Source organism: Drosophila busckii, chromosome 2R (genome assembly GCF_011750605.1).
Source record: "Drosophila busckii strain San Diego stock center, stock number 13000-0081.31 chromosome 2R, ASM1175060v1, whole genome shotgun sequence".
In the NCBI taxonomy this organism is placed as follows: domain Eukaryota; kingdom Metazoa; phylum Arthropoda; class Insecta; order Diptera; family Drosophilidae; genus Drosophila; species Drosophila busckii.
The window spans coordinates 13,174,818-13,195,548 of NC_046605.1; the positions used below are offsets into that span (position 1 = coordinate 13,174,818).

General features: G+C 41.0%; 1 protein-coding gene across 3 annotated transcripts in view; it reads right to left on the bottom strand.

The window, feature by feature from the left end:
- Nucleotides 1-20,731, bottom strand: part of LOC117134632 (protein prickle) — a 75,088-nt gene that overhangs the window by 10,482 nt on the left and 43,875 nt on the right. The window contains exons 1-2 of one of the 3 annotated variants that reach the window (XM_017981594.1): nt 17,383-17,943; nt 9,777-11,044 (exon numbers count right to left, since the gene is read on the bottom strand). The exons of 1 other annotated variant lie outside the window; for it this stretch is intronic. In XM_017981594.1, the coding sequence (XP_017837083.1) occupies nt 9,777-10,909 (1,133 nt within the window). In that variant the 5' untranslated portion in view covers nt 10,910-11,044; nt 17,383-17,943. Of the gene's footprint in view, nt 1-9,776; nt 11,086-17,382; nt 17,944-20,731 lie in introns of those variants that run through there. One more of the 3 variants, XM_017981596.1, reaches the window with a different exon arrangement.

Sequence of the window (20,731 nt, forward strand, 5' to 3'; positions counted from 1 at the left end):
AAATTGAAAGTGTTGCCGCTGCAGATGCTTAGCAACAATGTTGCGCAACATTGTGTACAAGCAAATTGTTGCGCGCCAGCGAAGCCCTCGCAGCGCTGCCAATGCGGGCAAAAGCCTGCAGGCAGCTGTTGGCCAAAGCTACGAAAGGGTTCAACCTGGGCTATAATTCTCTCACTTTGGCAGTCATTGAACCAGCAGCAATAACAGACAGAACGGGTTTCTGTTTTTTTAAGAGGCAACAACTGGGAACTGGGCACAGCACTTGCCGTTTTGCCTAGACACGATCGCTCGCCACTTGGCCCTTAAAACTAGTTCAAAGCGTTTTGCCATTGATAACCGCAACTGGGCTACAACGATTTGCAGCTGCCACTGCCAACAGCTCGGCGTGTCAAGTGTGGCAACAACTGCCAGCCATAGCTCGAGCTACAGTCTGTTGTTCAAGCATCATCATTAAACTACCTTTTGGCTGCGGCCTCAGCCTGTATATACCGCAGACTATATTTAGCAGCGCTTTATCTAGCTGCTGGCATCTAAATGAACGATCATTATACACAGCAGTCTGTGGAACTGAGCGCGTTGACAAATTGCCAAACCGCAAATAGCTGCGAGCGCTCAGCATATCTCAGCAGAATTTGGGTTAATTTTAAGAGCAGGCTCTAGTTAAAGCCGCTGCCATAGCGAAAGTTTCACCAAAATTTCCATTTATTTCTACGTCTCAACTTTGTCTCTCTCTCTCTCTCTCTCTCTGTGGTCGACAGGTGGTCCCGGTCCCTTAAATGCCAGTTGCGTCTTTGGCAATGTTTCCAGCGAGACTTGTTTAGTCGGTTTTATGATGTTGCTGCCAAAGCAGCAATTATTAGTATTATTGCTGCTGCTGCAGCTCAGGGCAGCCAGAGCCTTTGCTCCAGTTAGTTGCTGAACTTTATGGTTCTATGGCGGGCAGTAAAAGTCGGAGATAGAGCAGAATGCGTGACTTGGTAAGTTGCACTAAATACAATTTTAATTTAAGTTCAGGCAAAGAGCTCTGTTTTTTAATTACTTTACTTATATATAGTGATTGCAATATGTGGTACATATAGAAAATTAAATTAGTTGATCTTTTGCCATTAAAAAGACTCCCATAGGTTTTGGTATATCAAACTCATTCTTTAATAATATATAATAATATATGCATCTTTGCCTAATAAGAGTTAAATAAATGCTACAAAATTTAATTAATTTATGCCTTTAACTTTAACGCTTTAACTTTATATATTAATTAAAATTAATATGCTTTTTTATTGTTATAAATATATAAATATGCCACAAAATTATTCAAGGCATTGTCAAACATTTGAAAGCCAAATAGTCATTGACTTCAAAATTCTTAGTTTAATATTCAATTTAAAAAGTTGCTTATGTAGAGTTATTCTACATTTTAAGATAAGTAATTCTTGTAATTTACAGATAAAGAAACCAGTTCCGCATGCTTTTACCCTAATTGGTTATAGAAACAAGTTCACAACTCAATTTCCTGTGTTTTATTTGAGTTTTATTTTTAAATTGATTTGTCAATTTCTACGCAATTATTTAAATGAATTCGAAAAGTGGCTAATACAGAGATTGCTAAGCAAGAATATTGTTTGTATATATTTTATATTGATATAAATAAATAATTATTGAGCGTAAAAGGTTTGAAATTTTTTAAATTCATAATTGCAGCTGTAAATTAAGTTTTGGCCATAAAAATCAATGAGCCTGCAACATAGAACATGCCCAAGCCTTAATTGTGCTTATAATTTTATGCGCAATAAATATGTACGAAATTTTAGCTTTAAACATTTATGGCGTAGGGAATAAATAATTTGAGCTTAAGCCGCAGCTCAGCCAAGTCACAACTATTGCGTTTGTCATAAACGATTTTTGAATTGTCAATAAAAATTGCACAGAGAGCGCCGCTGGCTTTATTACAAACAAGGCATTGATGGGAGGGGTAGAGGGGGTAGAGTGGTACACGTAAGCCCGCGGTGTTCTGTACGCTGCCACCCTCTGCCGTCAGCATTGTGTCTGGGCAGCTCCCAAAGGCAGCAATAACTACAATCGCCATGGCAGTTACAGCTACAACTCTAGTTGCTGCTGCTGCTGTTGTTGTTGTTGTTGCTGTTGCAGCTCTAGTGTGCTGTCTGCCTTGTCAACATGACATTTGGCGTGTTGACATTTTTATTGACTTTGGCATGTCCTATGCCTGGCAGACAGTCGGACAGACAGACAGTCGGACAGTCAGACATGCCGTGTGCTTTGTTGTTATTTGCAGTCAGTTATATTTTTTCTTTTATATTTCATTTGGCAGCTGAAAGTTGATTAAGAATGTCTGCATAGCATGAAGTACATGGGCGACTTGCTGTGTGGTCCATTGCATTTATTGCGCATACGCCGGGTTGTCGCTAATTGCGCAACAAACGCAAATATCAATTAAGCGTCTAACTGTAAACGCCGTTCGCTCGCTCGCTCGCTCCTCCAAGTTTAGAAAGTCGCGCATAAGCAAAATAATTGCATAATTTGTTTGAGAACACTGGGCGCAATTTTCACACCAAGCTGTGGAGACGACCACGACGACGACGACTCTCAGGCTTAAAAGCGAACAAATTGTTTGCTTATCTTTTGGTAACAAAGTTGACCAATTAATGTTGCGTTCTGTGGCAGGCGGCAAATATGTTGCTGCAACATTTGTAATTGTTGCTGCCGCAGTCGCTGCTGTTGTTGTTAACGGCAACGCAAATTGTTTGTGTGAGCGTGCAAATTTTCACAGCTGCAGCAGCAGCAACAACAACAATGCCAGCAATGTGAGTGTCTCTAGTGTTATGTTTGCTGTTGCAAGCGGCAAGCATTGAAGCTAGGCCTGCCACAAAAGCAGGTTTCAGAACTTTGTTTGAGAAAAAACTTGCAGCTCAAGCTGCAAGCGCAGCAAACAGGGCGAAATTGCATCATCAATGCAAATTTGGCGCGCTAAATGATGCTCAAGACTCGAGACTCAACTCGAGACTCGAGACTCGCTGCAACTGCAACGAAGTCTGTTGAATGAACCGATTTAGCATGCTGACATAACGGCCAATAATGTGAGCCATGGGTAATTGATTCAGAGCGTTTCTTCTCTTCTCGTTTTCTTTTTCTCTTGTTTTTTGTTAGTGCGCAGAGACAAGTTCTAATTAATTTTTAACTCGCTGTAAATTCATCAAAAGAAAATTGTAACGCATTTGTTTCGGGTCGCCCACTGATTGAAGACTCTGCACGTTTCAGTCTGATACGTGTGTGTGTCTGTCTGTGTGTGTGGCGGCCTTCGAGCTACCCAAGTCTGCACACGTTCGAGTCCCAGTCTGTGTTGCTGTTGCTGGTTGCTTTGCCTGGCTGCGAAACAGGCCCACGGCACCAATTCGAACATCGGTCGTTGTCTTTGGTCTATGAACTTGTTTTCCTCATCTCTTGTACTTTTAATTGAAGCCGTGTCTTTGGCTTTTATATGCTCTCTCTTTTATTTTTTGTTTTCGTTCATCTGCCAGCCACTTGCCATCTCACTCGCTCACTATCTGTGTATTTGTCTGTCTGGCCATTATAAATTATGCGGCTGCTTCGATTTTTATTTTTTTTAATACATTAATGTTTCCTCAGTGCGTGGTGATTATGCTCAATTTTGTTTTTGACCATAATTACGACGCCATGGCACAAACTGTGTATCCGTTAAGCATTTTTAGTCTTTTTTTTTTTTTTGGCCATCATTTGTTGGTTGTGTTTTGTGTTAGCTTTGGGTTTTTAGTTTTGGTGTTGCTGTTTGTTAAACAAATTGGCATTGATTGATATTTATTTTCAGCTTAAGCAAATTTCTTAAAGTCATTTAAAGTAATTAAAGCAAACAGGCAACAAGTGTTGAGCACAAGCGAAGCTCCATATCTCGCATTTAGTTCGAATGCGTATAAATCAATTGATTGCGCATATCATTGGCACCTTGTACGTTGTTTGGCAACAACAACAGATCGCAATTATTAATGACATATGCGGACGCTAAACATGTCCACCCCGGTCTCTAAGGATGATTTATGGCCAAGGCAAGTCAGGAAAACTGTTCGCAAATTAACCGTAATATGATTTACAGAAAGCCGCTTTGCTGCCGCTGTCGATGCTGCTGCTGCTGCTGCTGTTGTTGTTGTTGCTGTTGCTGCTGCTGTCTACTTTTTCCCAGCGTGCAAGTTGCAGGCAGCAGGTTGCTTTGATTTATGGCCAACTGCAATCGGAATCTAATTTCTTGGCCATTAACAAAACCAAAACTAAACCAAAAAGCTGCCTACGCAGCAGGCAAGACGCTGCCGCTTTTGAAATCGAACCCCAACTGCGCCAGCAGCAGCAGCAGCAGCAGCAACAGTTGCTGTTGTTGCTTGAAATGTTCAACATCAGCAACATCTACGAATGAACGAACAACGATCGCAAAATTAAATCAGAAGTTTTTGGGCAAATGTTGACAAGCGCAACGGTAAATTGGACTTGAACTTCGCTTGGTCAGCTAGCCAGCCAACTAACTGTTCTTTGTGGCATGCAGCGGCAGCACATGTTGCAAGCAACATCTCAACATGGCACATAATTAGCCGCTAATTGCTTTTTATGAGTGCCAGACACTCAATTGCGAATGCTTGCTGCATGATAAGCAGTTTAAGCCACGCTTAACGCGACAACTTAATGCCCCAGGCCATTAGTTCATGCCACAATGTGTGCTACACACACACACACACACATGCACACAGTCGAGCGGATATTAAATGATAAAGCGCAGCTTGTCGTTGCTGGTCAGCCCACCAAAAAATGCTTATCATTATTAGAAAATCGCCGCCTTTTTGCCACTTTGCCACATGCCACACTTGCCACTAAAACAAAACCAGCAGCTTGCCCACAGCAGCGCAGCAGCCTAACGAGACAGGAATGTAAAGAGTGCAAAACGCAGGCCGCCCGCTCCACGCCGCTCGCATCGGCATGCGCCCTCGCCTTGGCTGCTGCTGGCGGCTGCTGCTGCTGCTGTTGCATTAAGTAAGTGCCTCGTCTTGTGGCATGCAGGCAATTTAAATGCAAAAACCCAAGGCATTCGCCAATGTGAAGCTGTCAATGAAAATTACGCGTTTTATATTCACTTTAGCCCAAGCTGCGGATGCTGCGTGCGCCAAACAGTGGAACAACTTTGTAATAATTTTAAAATTTATGCAAAGCTCACGGGCTCAAGACGCACCCAGCTATATAAAATAACACTAAAGCTAAGTTTATATGCTTTAAATTGGACTACTCTTAAGATTTGCATTTTTGACTTTTAGTTAAAAAAATATTTTATTTATAATAATAGCTTGAGTTTATTTTTAGAGCGCATAAGTCAACTAATTGCTTTGTAGACAATAAAGCTCTTCAACTTTTTTATTTGTACCATTAGCAATCAATTTAATAAGTGTGAGAAAATCATCTCAGATCTACAATCTAGAATCTCAGCTGAATTATTTTCAATTATAAATAATTGAAAGATAAAGTGCTACAATTTGAGATCTTTTAAAAATAATTAATATTGAATAGTTGAAAATATTCTGCAGATAATATTTGTAGATTATTTTCAACAAAACAAGTTTCTATGCGAAATAATCAGCTACAAGAGACTTGCACTATTTGTTGATACGAAACTTAAGTTTGGTATACATGCTATAGAATTTGTATATACTTTAGAAAATACTCTAATTTAAATTAATATAAAAACTTTAAGCAATTAATTGCAATATTTCATTATTAAAAGTCATTTGATCACTAAGTAATTGAGAAAGTCAGAAAAAAGTTTTTGCTGTATCATTAGTTTATCTTTAAAATAATAAAAAGAGTAATTAGTAATTATCACACTTCTTAAAAAATATTAAGCAGCTATGACCTCAGAGTATAAACAAGATTGCCAAAGCGAGTGACCACTGTGCTGGCTTTAAGCAATACAAAGTGTATGCCAGCAACAATTTCTTCTTTTATTTATTTTCTTGCAGACCGCCTATCGGCAATAAATTTACGCTGAGTTTTCTTTGCAGTGCGTGCGTTAAATCGTTTAATTAATTAGCGCGCAAAGCTTTAAGTGATTCGTAGCAGCGCCAAATGGGTTTGTTGGAATTTTAAGTCGCGGGCTAAGTCTGTCAGTCAAGTGTCAACTTTTTGCCAAACAATGAACACGAGCATAAATCTGCATACGCACAGATTTGGGCTGCCGCAGGCCAATTGTATGTGGGGGCAGACAAAGTGTATCATGAGTTGGCAATAAATGTTAAACTGCTAGCTAAACTGATTTCAATTGCTTGGACAGCTCTGACAGCTGCTTAAGCGCTTGAGATATGCGCAAAGGGCCCACAACTCACACACAAAGATTCGTATCGAAAACGAAATCAAAGGCTTAACGAGCGAAACGCGAGCAGAAACAACATTAACAATTAAAATTAAAATGCGACGCAATTGCGCAGACATTATAAAATAAATAAATAGCCGTGTGCTTATGCGGGCTGGGCAAGGTAATTAGCATGCGTGGCATGCCACAGGTAGTGTAGCCTCAACATTAACATCACAAGAAATTAACTTAATGCTTTGCTTTATTTTCGCATTAGGCGCGCACTCAAATCATATTTTGCTTTTGCTTTTGCATAAATAAATCACTGAGCCGACGCGTAGGCTTCACTGGCGCCGTCTGTCTACCTGAGCTGCAATTTCAGCCGCATGTTGTCTCTGGAGTTGCAAGATTTGTTGCATTTTGTTTGTAATTAAGTTGCAACAACAAGCTTTAGTGCACGCCCCAAAGTCATTTGTCAAGCGGCTGCAGCTTCGGCTTCGGCTACAGCTTGAGCCACAAATGTGCCCAATGGATCTGAGGCTTGCATGTAGTTGTTGGCCCGCATTGTCGAGTGCCCTTAATGGCTTTGTTAATTAAAAACAATACCAAAATCAATAGCAATAGCAATACCAATGCAAAGGCGTGCACAGTGACAAATTGCCGCATTGCCAGTCAGTGTTTAAAATTTATGGCAAATCTACGTACGATAAAAGCGCCAATTCAATTGCCAATTAGAGACGTGCATTAAGTTTATGGCTACTGAGAGCTTTTTTTTTATGAAGTTGCTGGCGTTTTTATTTGAAAGGCAGCAAGTTGAGTGAGAGCAGATGTAATGAGTAGATAAAGCAAACGCTAAAGCTGTGGGAAAGGTCAAGAGAAAGAGAAAAAATGTGAGGAATTTATGAGCTGCGAGTTATTAAATCCCAATACAATTCAAATATTTATGATAAAATTGATTCATATAATAAAAAATATCATAAATAAATTTTGTTAAATTTAAAAGAAATAAATATACTAATTTTAAGTTTATTGAAGTATATGGAATAAGTTAAAATCATTGAAATAAATAATACATTAATCAATTATTTGTTAAACAAAATCTTTAAATTAAGCCTTTTGAATATCAAACAAAATTGAATGCTAAATAGACTATTCAGATTATTATTGACTATTTGTTAAATATAAAACTTTTCATTCAATACAATTTAATTTGATTTTAAGCCCAGATTGTTGTATTTTAAATGCTATAAAAACACAAATTGATGTTTTAATTGATGGGACAACCAATTCTATTTTTTTCTCTACAACTTTTTATCGCATTGATGTAACTTTTTGTACTCAATCTTCTTAATAAAATGCATCTTAAATAGCCAACAAAACTAAGCCGAGTGGACTTAAGCTCAGCTTAAGCGTATATTAAGTTGTTGGGGCAAGGCCAGAGCTATAGGCACGTCTCAGCAGCATTGACTTTCAGCCATGAGACATTAGTTTTGTCACTTGAAATTGGCTGGCCTCGCGAACAAGTCGTAAAGCTCAAGACTAGCACCGCCTATCAGCAGCTTAGGAGGCTGAGACTGTTGCGAGCGTAACTAAAGCGCAAGATTTATGCAACTGTCGATGGTAGTTAAGATTGAATTGAATGCTCAGACACGAGTTGAGCTGCAGGAGCTGGAAAAGCTGGAAAAGCCGGGCCGGGCCGGGCCGTCGTAAAGCGAGCCTAAATGATTGTCCAGCAATTTTTTAATAACTTCATTAACAGCGCTCGGCGAGCGCGGCAATCGTCAGTTGGCAATTAAAATAGCTCGTATATCAGTGGGTGCATTAAGCCAACTGAACTGGTGGCAAGCGCTTAGCCGCAGCAATGCCACAAATCTAAAGCAACTGCCAGAGGCTCAAGCCACAGCAATTGCCAATTGGCTGCGGCGACTGAGCGAAGAAGACGCAGCGACAACCACCGCGGGCTAATTTGCTTAGCTGCGCATGTGTGTGTATCTCTGTTCGTGTGTGTGTGTGTGTGGCAAATGGCGTTGGCTACTGAATATGCCGTGGAATTGGTGCTGGCTGTTGGGGCTGTCAGGCCGCATCAAAACGGCGTCTGTTATTATTATTAATTATGCTTTGGTGTGCGTTTTGGCCAAATGACGTTCGGGCCAGGCCAGTGACTACTGCTTTCCTGTTAGCAGGCCATTTGGAAAAGCATTGATATAGTCTGGGCCAGGGTGGCGTTAATCAAGCTCAATGCTCATTAAATTTAAAACGGCGCTCGAACAATTCTTTGCTCAAACTGTTTTTGCAGCCCTGGCTAGCCGCATACCTTTCACATGGCTAGCAACAGCAGCTAATTGAGTTATGTTTTTATTGTTGCTTGTTGTTGCGCCTGCACTTTGATTAGCTTCGCTCAGCGCATGTTTCAATTTCGCAAAGACTGCTGCATGGGCAAGTTCGTTGCCTAAGTCTTTTGTTTGCTCTGCGCCTTTTGTGCGCGCTTCGCTTTCTTTGCATAGTAAATCATAAAAGACTCGAGAGCCATACAATATATGCAATATTTTTGCGCTTGAATGCAGCCAAAAGAGGAAATGTCATGACACTGAAAACAATTGCAACGCGACTGGACGCTCTAATGTTGCTGCCGTTGCTGTTGCCAATAGGCGGAGGCTGCTGCTTGGGGCAGCGCCCATATTTCATAAGCTGCGTGCTGCAAATACAATAAACTTAAGGCAAAAGCAATATTTGCATGGCATTATGCACAATCATGACATGAGCCGGAGCAGCAGCAGCAGCAGCAGCAGCAACAACAGCAACATGTTTATGTAAAGCGAGCCGCGCGCGCCGCAGACAAAGGCATTGGTAAATCACACTTTGGCAGCTCATTGTTGTTGTTGTTGTTGGTCAGCCTATGCGGCGTATGCGTAACCTGAGTATGAAACGGCGTTGCTGTTGCTGTCAGTCGACTGATGTTGCTGTCGCTGGCCTGTTGAGTGATGCGCATGCGTAGCGCTCAATAAACAAGCAGGCCAAGCCAAGCCAAGCAAACAGTGCAAGCAACGCTTGGTTTCAATTTCAGCAACAGCAAACACACACACACACACATGCACACACGCACAGCTAAGCCGAGAACGAGTTGCTGCTGCTGTTGCGTGCAATTTCAGTGCGTTGCTGTTGTTGCGGTTTGCAGAACACGCAATGTGTGTTCATTGACTTCTACTTGGCTGACTTCGGGCCTGGCTGCCAACTTGCGCAACAAGTTGTTGGCTGCTGCTGTTGCTGCCGAGTAATCAATCATTATTTGCACAGGGCTGCTGCACAGCAGAGAGTTATGCATTTAAATTGTCAGTGCAGACAGCAGCGGCTTGGGGGAGCGGGGTTAGTACAGCTAAATAAGTGAAATTGCAACTGACAAATGATCGGCAAAGTTACTCACTCATTTGACTCCTGCTGTGAGGATGTTGCAGCTACTGTTGTTGTTGTTGCAACCACTTCCGCTGGCAGCTCGTTGAAAGTGAAACTGATATCATGCGCATCCTTAAACGGCTTCATGCTGCGCGGTAAACTGCGCTGGCGCAGGCTCAAATTCAGAAATCTTAGATCGCTGGCGCTAAGCGGCTGCAGCTCAGTTGCTGCTGCTGTTGTTGTTGTTGTTGTTGTTGCTGCATTGCTGTTGCGTGCGGGTGGCGGCGGCGCAGCACGTTGCTGCTTTTGCTTTGGCGGCAGCGCTGGCTTGGGCTCCTCTTCAAGCGGCTGCTGCTCCACTTCCTCCTCCTGCTCTATGATCTCCAACACTTGAGCGGTGGCAGTTTGCTCCTCTCCAGCGTTGAGTTGCGCCTCCAGCTGCAGATTGTAGTAGTGCGCAATGTGCTCAGTCGCCGTTTGCTGATTGTATTGCTTGCCTTTGATCAGATCGCCCAGATGATCCGCATCGATGCCAAACAGAAAGGGATCGTCCAGCACAGTGACGCGCGCATTGCGTTTGGTTGGCTCATCGAGCAACTGCCGCTCACGCTCGCGATCTCGATCGCGCTGCTTGCTCTCGCCTTTGACATGCGCACGCAGTGAGCGCAGCAGCTTTTTGCTGCGCCTCGGTGTTGGAAACAATGTTGCTGCTGCTGTTGTCGTTGCTGCTGCTTTGCTTTTGTTGCTGTTGCTGTTGCTGCTGCTGCAGGCGCTATCGCCCAGATCAATGCCATCGTCCGCATCTTCGCTGGCATCTAATTGCGCTGCGATAAAATCACAATCGCCAGTGCCAATGGCCAGCCCGACCGTATCGTAGTCATCTCCCATGCCCCGCAATTGGCAGTTATTGTTGCTGCTGTTGCTGCTGGCATTGTCATTTTCATGATTAGCCTCGTTGCTGCTGGCCGCCAGTCGCTGGGCAGCCGCCTTGCTATAGAGCTGTCGATAATATTTCTGCTGATCGCCATACAAGAAGCAGACGCGCCACCATTGTTTGCATGCCAGCAAATTGGCGGTACGTGGCACCACAGCCGGCTCCAGGTTGCCCGTAGTAGTTGCAGCAGCCACTGCTGTTGTTGCTGCTGCTGCTGACAAGCTGCTCATGTTGTTATTGTTGTGGTTGCTGCTTATTATTATTGTTCTGGTCTTGTAATTATTTTCAGTTGGCTGCAGCAGTCGCTGTAGTTTTATAGCCACTTCTGCTTGTTAGCATTGACATTATTTTTGGTACTTTTTAGGCTACGCTATTTAAATAAATTTATATGAGTTTTCATTGCTTTCTATTTCGTTGAAATTTATTGTCTACATTGTCCGCAGGCTGTCGCATTAATTACAGAGCAACATAATTTATTAGCAGCTTGGAACTTTCACGAGCTGAATGCAGCTTTGATCGATTGCAGGCGTTCGTTAGTTACTTTCAAATTCAAACTGATTTCGTATGCAGGAACAAACGAAGTGGCAACAAGAGCTGAGAATCTAACACTTTGAGATCAGCGCGACAAGCAGCAGCAGCAACTGTTGTTGCTGTTGCCAGTTCACGGAAGCAATCGATCGATTGCTGCTCGCATTGCAAGCTAATCAAATTTACAGTCTAAGCAAATAGCAAAGCGTACACGTTTACCACTAACAGAGAGAGAGAGAGAGAGACAGAGAGAGCGAGAGCGTTGTAAGAGATTGCAGGCGTTGCGATTAGTCACGCCTCTAATAAAGATAGCAACCACGTAGCTGTTGCTGTTGCTGCTGCTCGTCACTGCAATGTGCGCTAAGTGCGGCCAATGCAGTCAGTCTAGCATAGCAATGGCAAATGGCAAACGGCGATGCCCTTGTCAGATAATAATAACTTCATCTTCATCATCATCAGCAGCAACAGCAGCAGCAACAGCAACTTGCAACAGCAACGCATTGGCGGCCACTTTGAGTGTCTTGGCTGCAATTGCAGCTTAGCAACTGTCAGCCAGCATTAAGTGTATGCGTGTGTAACTATCTATAGGTGTATGTGTGTGTGTGTGTGCATTAAGCCGCTTTACGCTCAATGCTTTTAGTCGCTCTCTCTCTCTGCTTTGGAACTCAATTCTTTTGAGCCATCAACTGCACCAGAGGCAGCGGCGTAGTCCAGGCAGCTAATGGATGCAGCATATATTATTGGCATTAAAGCGCGAGTTATGATTGCCGACGCTAGTCGTGGCTTAAAGTAGTCTAAGCTGTGTGTGAATTACATATTAAATGAGTTTGACACAGAGCTGTCCATCAGCGGCGGCGACGGCAACAACCTCTGCCGGCTACGTGCACATAATTGAATTATAAGCAACAACAAGTTGCAAGTTGCAAGTTGCAGCCAGCAATCATAACTGGACGCGAGGCCGCCTACATATAACTTGTTGCAGCAACTTGCAACTCTCAACTGGCATTTGGCTTCCGGTAAATATAGAACTGAAGAACTGAAGATGATTTGCAGTTAGACTGCGCGGCAACAATGTGCAAGGCGGTGCAGTAAACGCTGCAGCACGCGATGCCTCTTGCCACAAGCGGCGGGTGTGATTAGCCCAGGCTAAAAACCAGTTCATGGCAATTGCTTCACATGTGCCACTAAGGCCTGCTCCAGCCCCAGCTCCAGCTCCATCAGCAATTGCATGTGATTAAAACGCGATCATACAATAATCATAAAATGCAAGTCACTGCAAATTCAAAACAAACGTCAGAGAGCGACTTTTTGTAATTTTCAAGCATTGCAGTTAAATCTCAATTACCATTTCTAATCGATTAACTACTTTTCGGAAAATATTCGTAATGATTTAATGCCCAGCTGCAATATTATGCGCAAATATTTGAGCTTATTCAAAATAATTGCAAGCATTAGATTATTTTTAATGATATTTCATTAACTCTGATATCTCATCTAACATATATAAAAATAATCTAAGAGAAAACTTTCAATTATAAGAGATGAAAATATTGATAAATTATTATTTGAAATGATATTGAAAAATTTTTAATTAAAACAAATAATGTGTAGATGTTAGGGAATATTAAAAAGAATTTGAATAATCCGAAGATTGTTGAAATTTAATTAATTAAAATATCAAAGTGTATAAAAATAATTCGAACATCACTTTTTAGATTATTTTCAAGTATTGAATACAAATATACAACAAAATCATTGCACTATTGGCTCAAAATAATTTATAAAAATGTAATGTATTAAATTACTTTCAATAATCTTCAAAAATCTCAAGCTATTGTCATTTATTTGTAATCGTAATCTATACCTAACCAAAGACTTAAAGTTCAGCTTTAAGCTCAAAACAGTCTTTTTAGTAATGATTAAAATTGCTATAATAAACTTTTATTTAACAGATAGCAGCTTGTTTTAAAAATTAAATCTTATTGAAAAACATATGCAACTCTTTAGCAGCTACATATGTTTCGAAATCATATTTAAATTTAGAAAACATGCTGGCTGCAAAGTTCGTTAGACTCGTAGCTACTTTACATATTAATTAGCGCTAATGCAAAGAATTCCAGATTGTTGTTGCTCCGACTTGGTTGGCAATTAACAAATGCCTGATGCTGGTACAGGCAGCAATCAGCTGATGAAATGAGCACAGCGTGTGTTGCTGTGCGACAAACCTAAACAAAACTCGAGAGAGACTTAAGTATTTGCCACACAAAGACTTCCGGCGGCTGCTGCGGCGGCTGTGGCAAGCTGTTGTTGGTGTTGCACAAAAAGTTGATGCGAAGCTTCAGAGCTGTCTGTGTGTGTGTGAGTGCAAACACCGTTAGTATTTATTGATACATGCATGGACATGTGTAATCGACGCGATCGTTGTTGCCGATAGACCGGGCGCATAATTTATCAATAAAATACGATAGTTTTTATGTTAAGTGACTTGACCCAATGGCCAGCAGCCAAGCTAAAACAGCCAGCTAATTGATTGGCATCACACCAATGCCATTAATTTGCATTTAATGCTTGCATTGCACACAGTCTGGAGTCTGTAGTCTGGCCAAAAGGTTGCCACAACATTGTTAACTCTTTGTATTAGTTTTATGAGCATGTTCGAGTTTGTACGCGTAATTAATTTTAATTTTTATGCAGCTGCGAAGCAGGTTAAGAAGTCAATTGGTTCGCTGTGCGGCGCTTTTAACGTTTATTTTGATTTGTCACAGCCGGAAACGTTGAGTGTGTTAGCCGGAAATCAGCGCTAGCGCTATCTAGGACATCTAACGCTACAGCGAGCCCACGCTGCAGCACGACGCCCTTTTGTGTTGTCCAAATTCTTGGTAGCTGCTGCACTCTAAAGTGGAGCAGCATAGAAATTTTTTCTTTATTGTCTGGCGCGCTACAATGGCACGAGTTGTCAGGCTTAGCCGCACTGAGCGGCTTATGGCCAAAATAGAAAGCCAAAGGCGACATGACAGCTCATTTAAGAGGCCTCTCGACCTCTTCAACAGCATCGCAGCTCGCAGCTCAGCTCAGTTCAAATTTCATAATTTAACACAGCCGTGCAGCATTTGGAGACTTTGGCCTGACATATATATTCAATATTAGCATACGAATGAGCGAGTTGTATACAATGAGAACTGGCGCTACAATGCTGTAGAAATATCTTTCATTCTCAGTTAGAACTTAACTGTTTGGCTGAGCTGAGAGAGTTACAGAGCCGCGCCCCGACTAATGGATTAACTTGTTTGTCTATTTTATGTGTCAGCGCTGCCAGCTGAGCCATAATTTAAATCTGGCCAAGAAGCAACTGAACTGACTTGCTGGCCCATAATAATGCAGAGTTTAGTCAGCGTTTAGCTTTTAGTTGAAACGAGTTTCTAACACTAATGAGGCATTGTCTGGCCTGTTGCTACTAATGCTGACTTGGGTTCATATTTCATTTGTGCTGTAGCATTATGATAATAATCTAACGCCTTGGCCATTAAGTTGTAGCACAGCGTGCAAAACGTTTGTTAGCCCAAAAATTTAATTGCTACGAAATTGACTCGATGTGGGCTGCAGCTGTAAGTTTAATTGCTTTGGCAATCTTATCTGCTCAGCTCAGCTCAGCGCACGTTCGTGTTGAATGTCAAATGCAATCAAAACTTGCAGCAACATGCTCCACTTACAACAACAACAACAACAACTCGCTCAAGCCGCCCAAAGCGTTTGCCATTTTGAACCAGTTGTTATCTATTTGGAAGATGATTTGCACGCTAACACCAACTGACAGTCTGACAGCTACAATTGCAGTCGCAACATTGATGCAAATGCTGATCTAACCTGTTGGCTGCTCTTATCATTTATCTCTGTGTGCCAAATACACTTCCCGCTCAACATATATATGTATATATAACATAGTTCCCATGTAGCTCATTTAAATGCTCATCATGTTGGCTAATTAATTTACGCGCACAGCTTTTGATTTATGACTGCAGCAATACATTTTTATGAGCTCTTGAGCTACCAAACAAGTAGTCACAAATTTTGGCTAATTGCGTGTTATGGCCACGCCAAAGTGGACTCGCCTCCATTAGTGCCAAAAGTAGGCATATTTACGTTTATGTATTGCGTAATAGCTTAATAGTTATTAATTTTTAAATGTTATTGATCGTTTAGCTAAGACAAAAGACTTGGGCAACAAACTTGCGCACACAAATATTTATTATTTATTTATTTAAGCTTAGCACGCATAAATTTTGAGCTTTTGACATTTTCTTGAATCAAAAGACTTAGACAACAAACTTAACAAAGATGTTTTTTTGGACTAACGGTTGTTGAACCAACGCTCAGGCCCTAACACCTCGTCGAAGCTTCGCAGCTTTGAAGTTTGCTGCTTTGTTATGTTGAAATATGCGTGCCTAACTGTAAATCTGTTGATTGTTGCATGATGATGCGGCGTCTGCCATAAATTTGTGGCAGATCTGAGTGCTAACAAATTAACACTCTAGTTAGACAGCCTACCACAGCTGCAATTGGGGTTAGGCCAGCTAAGCGCGGGCGCCCAAGCAGAGAAAGTCGTTCACGTTGAGCAATTATGGCCAACATTTGTTGCTGCCGCTGCCGCTGCTGCTGGCCAATTGAGCCAATGAACACGACCATAAACAACAGTTTTTGTTTTGGATTTGCCTGCAGCAGCAGCACGCGGTGCATAATTAACGCCAAAACGCGAAAAACTATTTGTAGCGCCCCGAAGACTAAAAACAAAGAGAGAGAAAAATTGCAAAGCAGAATTTCTGAAATGGCAAAATTTTCTATTAGCGCTGGCTGCTGTTGCTGCTGCGTAAGCATAAAATATGGCTGCAAATTGTTGGCCAGCTGCCTTGGCACTTTCCACGCTAAATGGCCACAAAACACAATTAACCTGTAACGTGGCTAGTGAAGCTCGCGCTGCAGTCGGAGGCTGGCAGCCCTCCCCAGTTGTTGTTACTGGTTCCGCTTGTCAATCAAATAGACACCAATGCTGCTGCTGCCGCTGCTGCTTGCAACAGTTGCTGCTGTGCGACTTGCGTTTTAATTAAAAATGTTAGCAGCTTGAAAATGGTAGCATCCACAGTTGCCAGTTTTAATTAAGGTGTTTGCCGCAGTGCAAATTGCGCATAGCGACTCTTTGCATAGCCAAGCAGCAGTTGCTGTTGCTGTTGCTGTGGTTGCTGCTGCTGTTGGCTTTTAACCTGCTTAGAGCGCAGGCAAATTGACCAATGGCCAATGGCGCATTAATTGCTCTGTCAAGCAATTAGAAATCATAGATAATTTACTCAAGCGCCCACACAACAACAACTGAGTGCAAGTGCTGTTGTTGTTGCTGTTGTTTGTCTGCGCAACTGTCAATATGTTGCTGGTTACATATGTGGCATGCAGCAGCCCACACACAAACATGTCGCAGCTCGCTGCTGGCTGCTGGCTGCTGGGCTAACAAGCTTTTGTTGACACATTGCAGGCCATGTTAGTCATGTCATTGCTCGCATTTGTGGGAGTTTTTCAAACTGTAATTGGATCTACGTACGCTGAGTAGATCTCGAAGCCAGAGAAAGCCGCCGCTGATTTGGTAATAAACAAATTTTCAGCAACTCTGCCAATAAGGCCAGCAAGTAGTTGGTTTTTATGGCTATTGCTTTATAGCTCTAGTCGCGGCGGTCTTATTTGGTTATGTCTTCATTTGCAGCTGGTGAAAGTGCGCAGCGACTTAGTGCGCAGGTTTTCCTCATCTTTATATTTATCTTATTTTCAACAACAAAATTTAACGCCAGCAACTAAATCAAATAAAGTGCGCATAATGTGCATGACTTAATGTTTAACAGCAGCAAATGTGTCGTCAGGTTCAGTTCGTTGCCTAAGTCTTTCACACACACACACGCACACACACAACTATGCGTGTGAGTTTATAATGTTAGCTCAATTCTGGTTGTCAGCCAAGGCGTCGCCTTTTGTGCCTCGCATTCCAAAACAGTTTCGAATTTCATTTATACTTCTTTTTTTATTTTTATGTGAACTTTTTTTTTTTGTTTATTGCTTTTGTTTTATATTTTATTGGCTTCAACGCCGTTGACAATGTAGACAATAAAAAAGGCGTACGTAACAGTACAGGACGCACCTTTAACACTTTGCTCTTGGGCTTATCCATGCCACAATTTTTATTTTATTATTGATGCAACCTTGGCTGCCACTTTTTGTTTAGCCTTAAAGCCACTGATCCACTCTGCTCAGTGAGCTGTATTAATTTTTCCACAATTAAATTTTGCAGTTTAACAAGTTGCGCAAAAAATAATGCGGCGGCTGTTGTGGTTGAACTTTGCCACACACAAAAACAGAGACAGACACACACACACACAAAGGCACAACGGACGAACGGTAAACGACAGATCTGGCGCACGATAATTTCAAGAGCGAAAACGACCCCCAGAGACCTTAGCCAACACGTTAAACTGACAAAAAACGAGCTGAAGATGATTGCAATGATCAATGACGACAAAGCTGCTCAAATGTTGTACAATCCGCGCTGGCAACAGGTGCAAACCGAACGCGTTCGCTGTTACTCTCCAACTGAGCGTGGTTAAGACTCGAAACTGTTAAGCGGCAGCTCAGAAGAATTTAAGTTGCTGTTAAAATAAGCATTGCCTAGTGTAAGGCTGCAGCAGAATGTGACTGCTAACAACACTGTTAACCAACAGAGCACAAGCAAATACTGTTAAAGTTATTGTGGAATATGCTATACCAAATAATTATTAATAATTGTATTTAAAATAATTATAATTATAATAAATAGTTATAAAAATAATTAATTTATTTTCGTTATCTACATATAATAATATTTTATTATTATATTGTATATTGGAATTTTTGATTATAAATTTATAACATAAAAAAAAGTGGAGAGCCGGGTACAGCCGACATTTTTTTTATTAATTATTATTAGAATTATTAATTATTATCAGAATTATTAGCTTTGTAAATTGCATATTGCTGCGAAGCTGAATCTTCTACAGCTTAATTGGATATGCTTGGGTGCGGTGACAGATTTTAAAATGGTAAAATAAACTCGATAAGCGCAGGATATATGCGAACCTACGTACCAAGTTTTATGCGTCTAACTCTTAAAGTTGCTAAAATTTAGGCGTTCATACAGACAGACATGGCCATATCGAGTCCGCTGGTCTAGAATATATATATTATATATGCACCCGTGGGAGTCTCCACGCTCCTTCTTCTGCTTGTTACGCACAAATCTCATTTGACTAACTCATAAGCCCCTTTTTACAATTTTAAGTTCTAATAAGACACTCAGCACAATTTTAAATTTAAACTCATGGCATCTTACAGGCGCATCTATAATTCGTCTGCAATTGCAACATGCTTAACATTGATCAGTCATGTATGATCAGACTAGGTTGCAACCAAACCTGGCTACCAAAAGTATGCAACACTTTGCTGCCTTAGTTTAACATTTGTTAGCCGCTGCGGCTTGAGATTTGTCAGCTGCCAGTCAAGATAAGTATTTCTGTATGCTACACAATCGAAACTTATATTAACTGCTGCCAAATGCTGGCCGCCAAGCCAGACAGCTATTAAATCGTTGCTAAAAGTGATTCGAGGTTGGCTAAATAGTAAATTTGAATTGAAATTTTATAGTCTCAGCGTTTAGTTAAGCTTTTGCTGATTGATGATTTCCAGCATTGGAGTCTTATAGTCTGGCAGTAATTAACTGCTGCTACTTTCAACACACATAAATGCCATAGACAACTGCTGCTGCTGTAGCTAAGCGCTATATAATCAATAGACATTTATTAATTACAGCCATCAAAGTAGCCATAAATGCTGCCAGCTGAGAAATTATCGAGATTTCTTTAATGCGAGAAAAATCTCTCATATGCTTAATAACAAATGTCATAAAGTATGCCAAGTGGAAATACTTAAAATAAAAACTATGTATACAAGGCCTTTATGTTCACTGAGCGCAACTTGAGCTTGAGTTGCCACAAGAGTCGCGTATGCCACAAGAGCTGAACTTGGTCATTAGGCCAGAGAGCTCGACGCTCTACGCTCTGTGAGCTAATTAGCAGGCCAAACGCACTGAATGCGAGCGGAAATAATTCTACTTTTTGTTTGTGTGGTCGATGAAAAGTATTTCAAGCATTGTCTGATGATTTATGGCCAAGTGCGACCGGTGCAGCGTGTGAAGCTTAGGCCCGAGGGGCTCATCGGCCAGCGCGTTTGAAGACTTACCCAATGTACTTAACGTCAACTATATTTAATGCTGGGAAATGCAATTGTAGTGCTTACCTGCAAGAAACGAAAAGGAAAAATGCGTTATTAGTTATGTTTCTTTAATATTTATAGTCACGACTTAATACGACTGACTAAAGTTATCACAAAATCAATTTGGCTAATTGCAAACATAATGGCCGCATTTGTCGTCACATTTCGACAGACACCAAGCCTAAGCAGCCAAGTAGACAACTAGTTGGCACGCAAGACTTGCATTTAGCCAGCCAGCTAGGGCGGGGGGGCGTGCTTATTAGTGAAATAAAATAATCCCCAAAGTGTCATCAAATCAATGCAAAGTAGCCAAAATCGAAGTGGGAATTGGCAGCAGGCAGCCAAGCAAAACACAAAACAAAACAAAACAAAACAAAACAAAGAAGAAAAAAAGTTTGTTTCTTGGTTTTTGGGGCAACCATTAAAGTGCTGGGAACTCGTTTAGAGCTGGGGCGACACTGATACTAAACGAAAATAGGCAATTTTGTTGGTCATAAAACGTCGTAATAATGGGAAAAGTTTGCGCCCAGCGAGGCCACTGGGACACAGGTGTGTCCTTAAGCATGAAAATAGTTTTTCAGCTCTAGCTAATAGATTTCATTCATTCTGGTTGTTGTTATTGCTGCTGCTTTGTCATTGTGGGCAGCAACGAAATCAATAGACATGCCAGGGGAGTGTAGCGAATCTCATAAACAAGTTTCGATTTAATGCATTTTTTGTGTGGCTTTAGTTGGACAACTGTGCGAACTAGTTGAGATTGCAAATTGAAATGGAAAATCTTAAAATAAACAACTTTTTTAAAGTATACTTTTAGGCAAGTAATAAAAGTTGAAAAGTACAGTGGGACAAAAATCAGACATTACAATTACTGCCTTGTAAGAGGTATGAGATCTAACAGATAGAGCTCGAGAAAAGTGAATTTGAGGATTCAAAAACTCAGATATTATCCTATATCATACACATTTCGTAAGAAAATAACTTTTTATAAATCATTTTTAGCTCGTATCTTTATACAACTATTAGTATTCTATATAAATTATTTATCAGATTTAATGTAACAATTTATTTTTTAATACTATCAAAAATAAGAATGTTTTTTTTTTTTTAATTGAATTTAAAGTTCATCAGTTCATAGACCAGATAAATATTATATGATATAATCTTGGATTTAACATATTAAAGTTGTG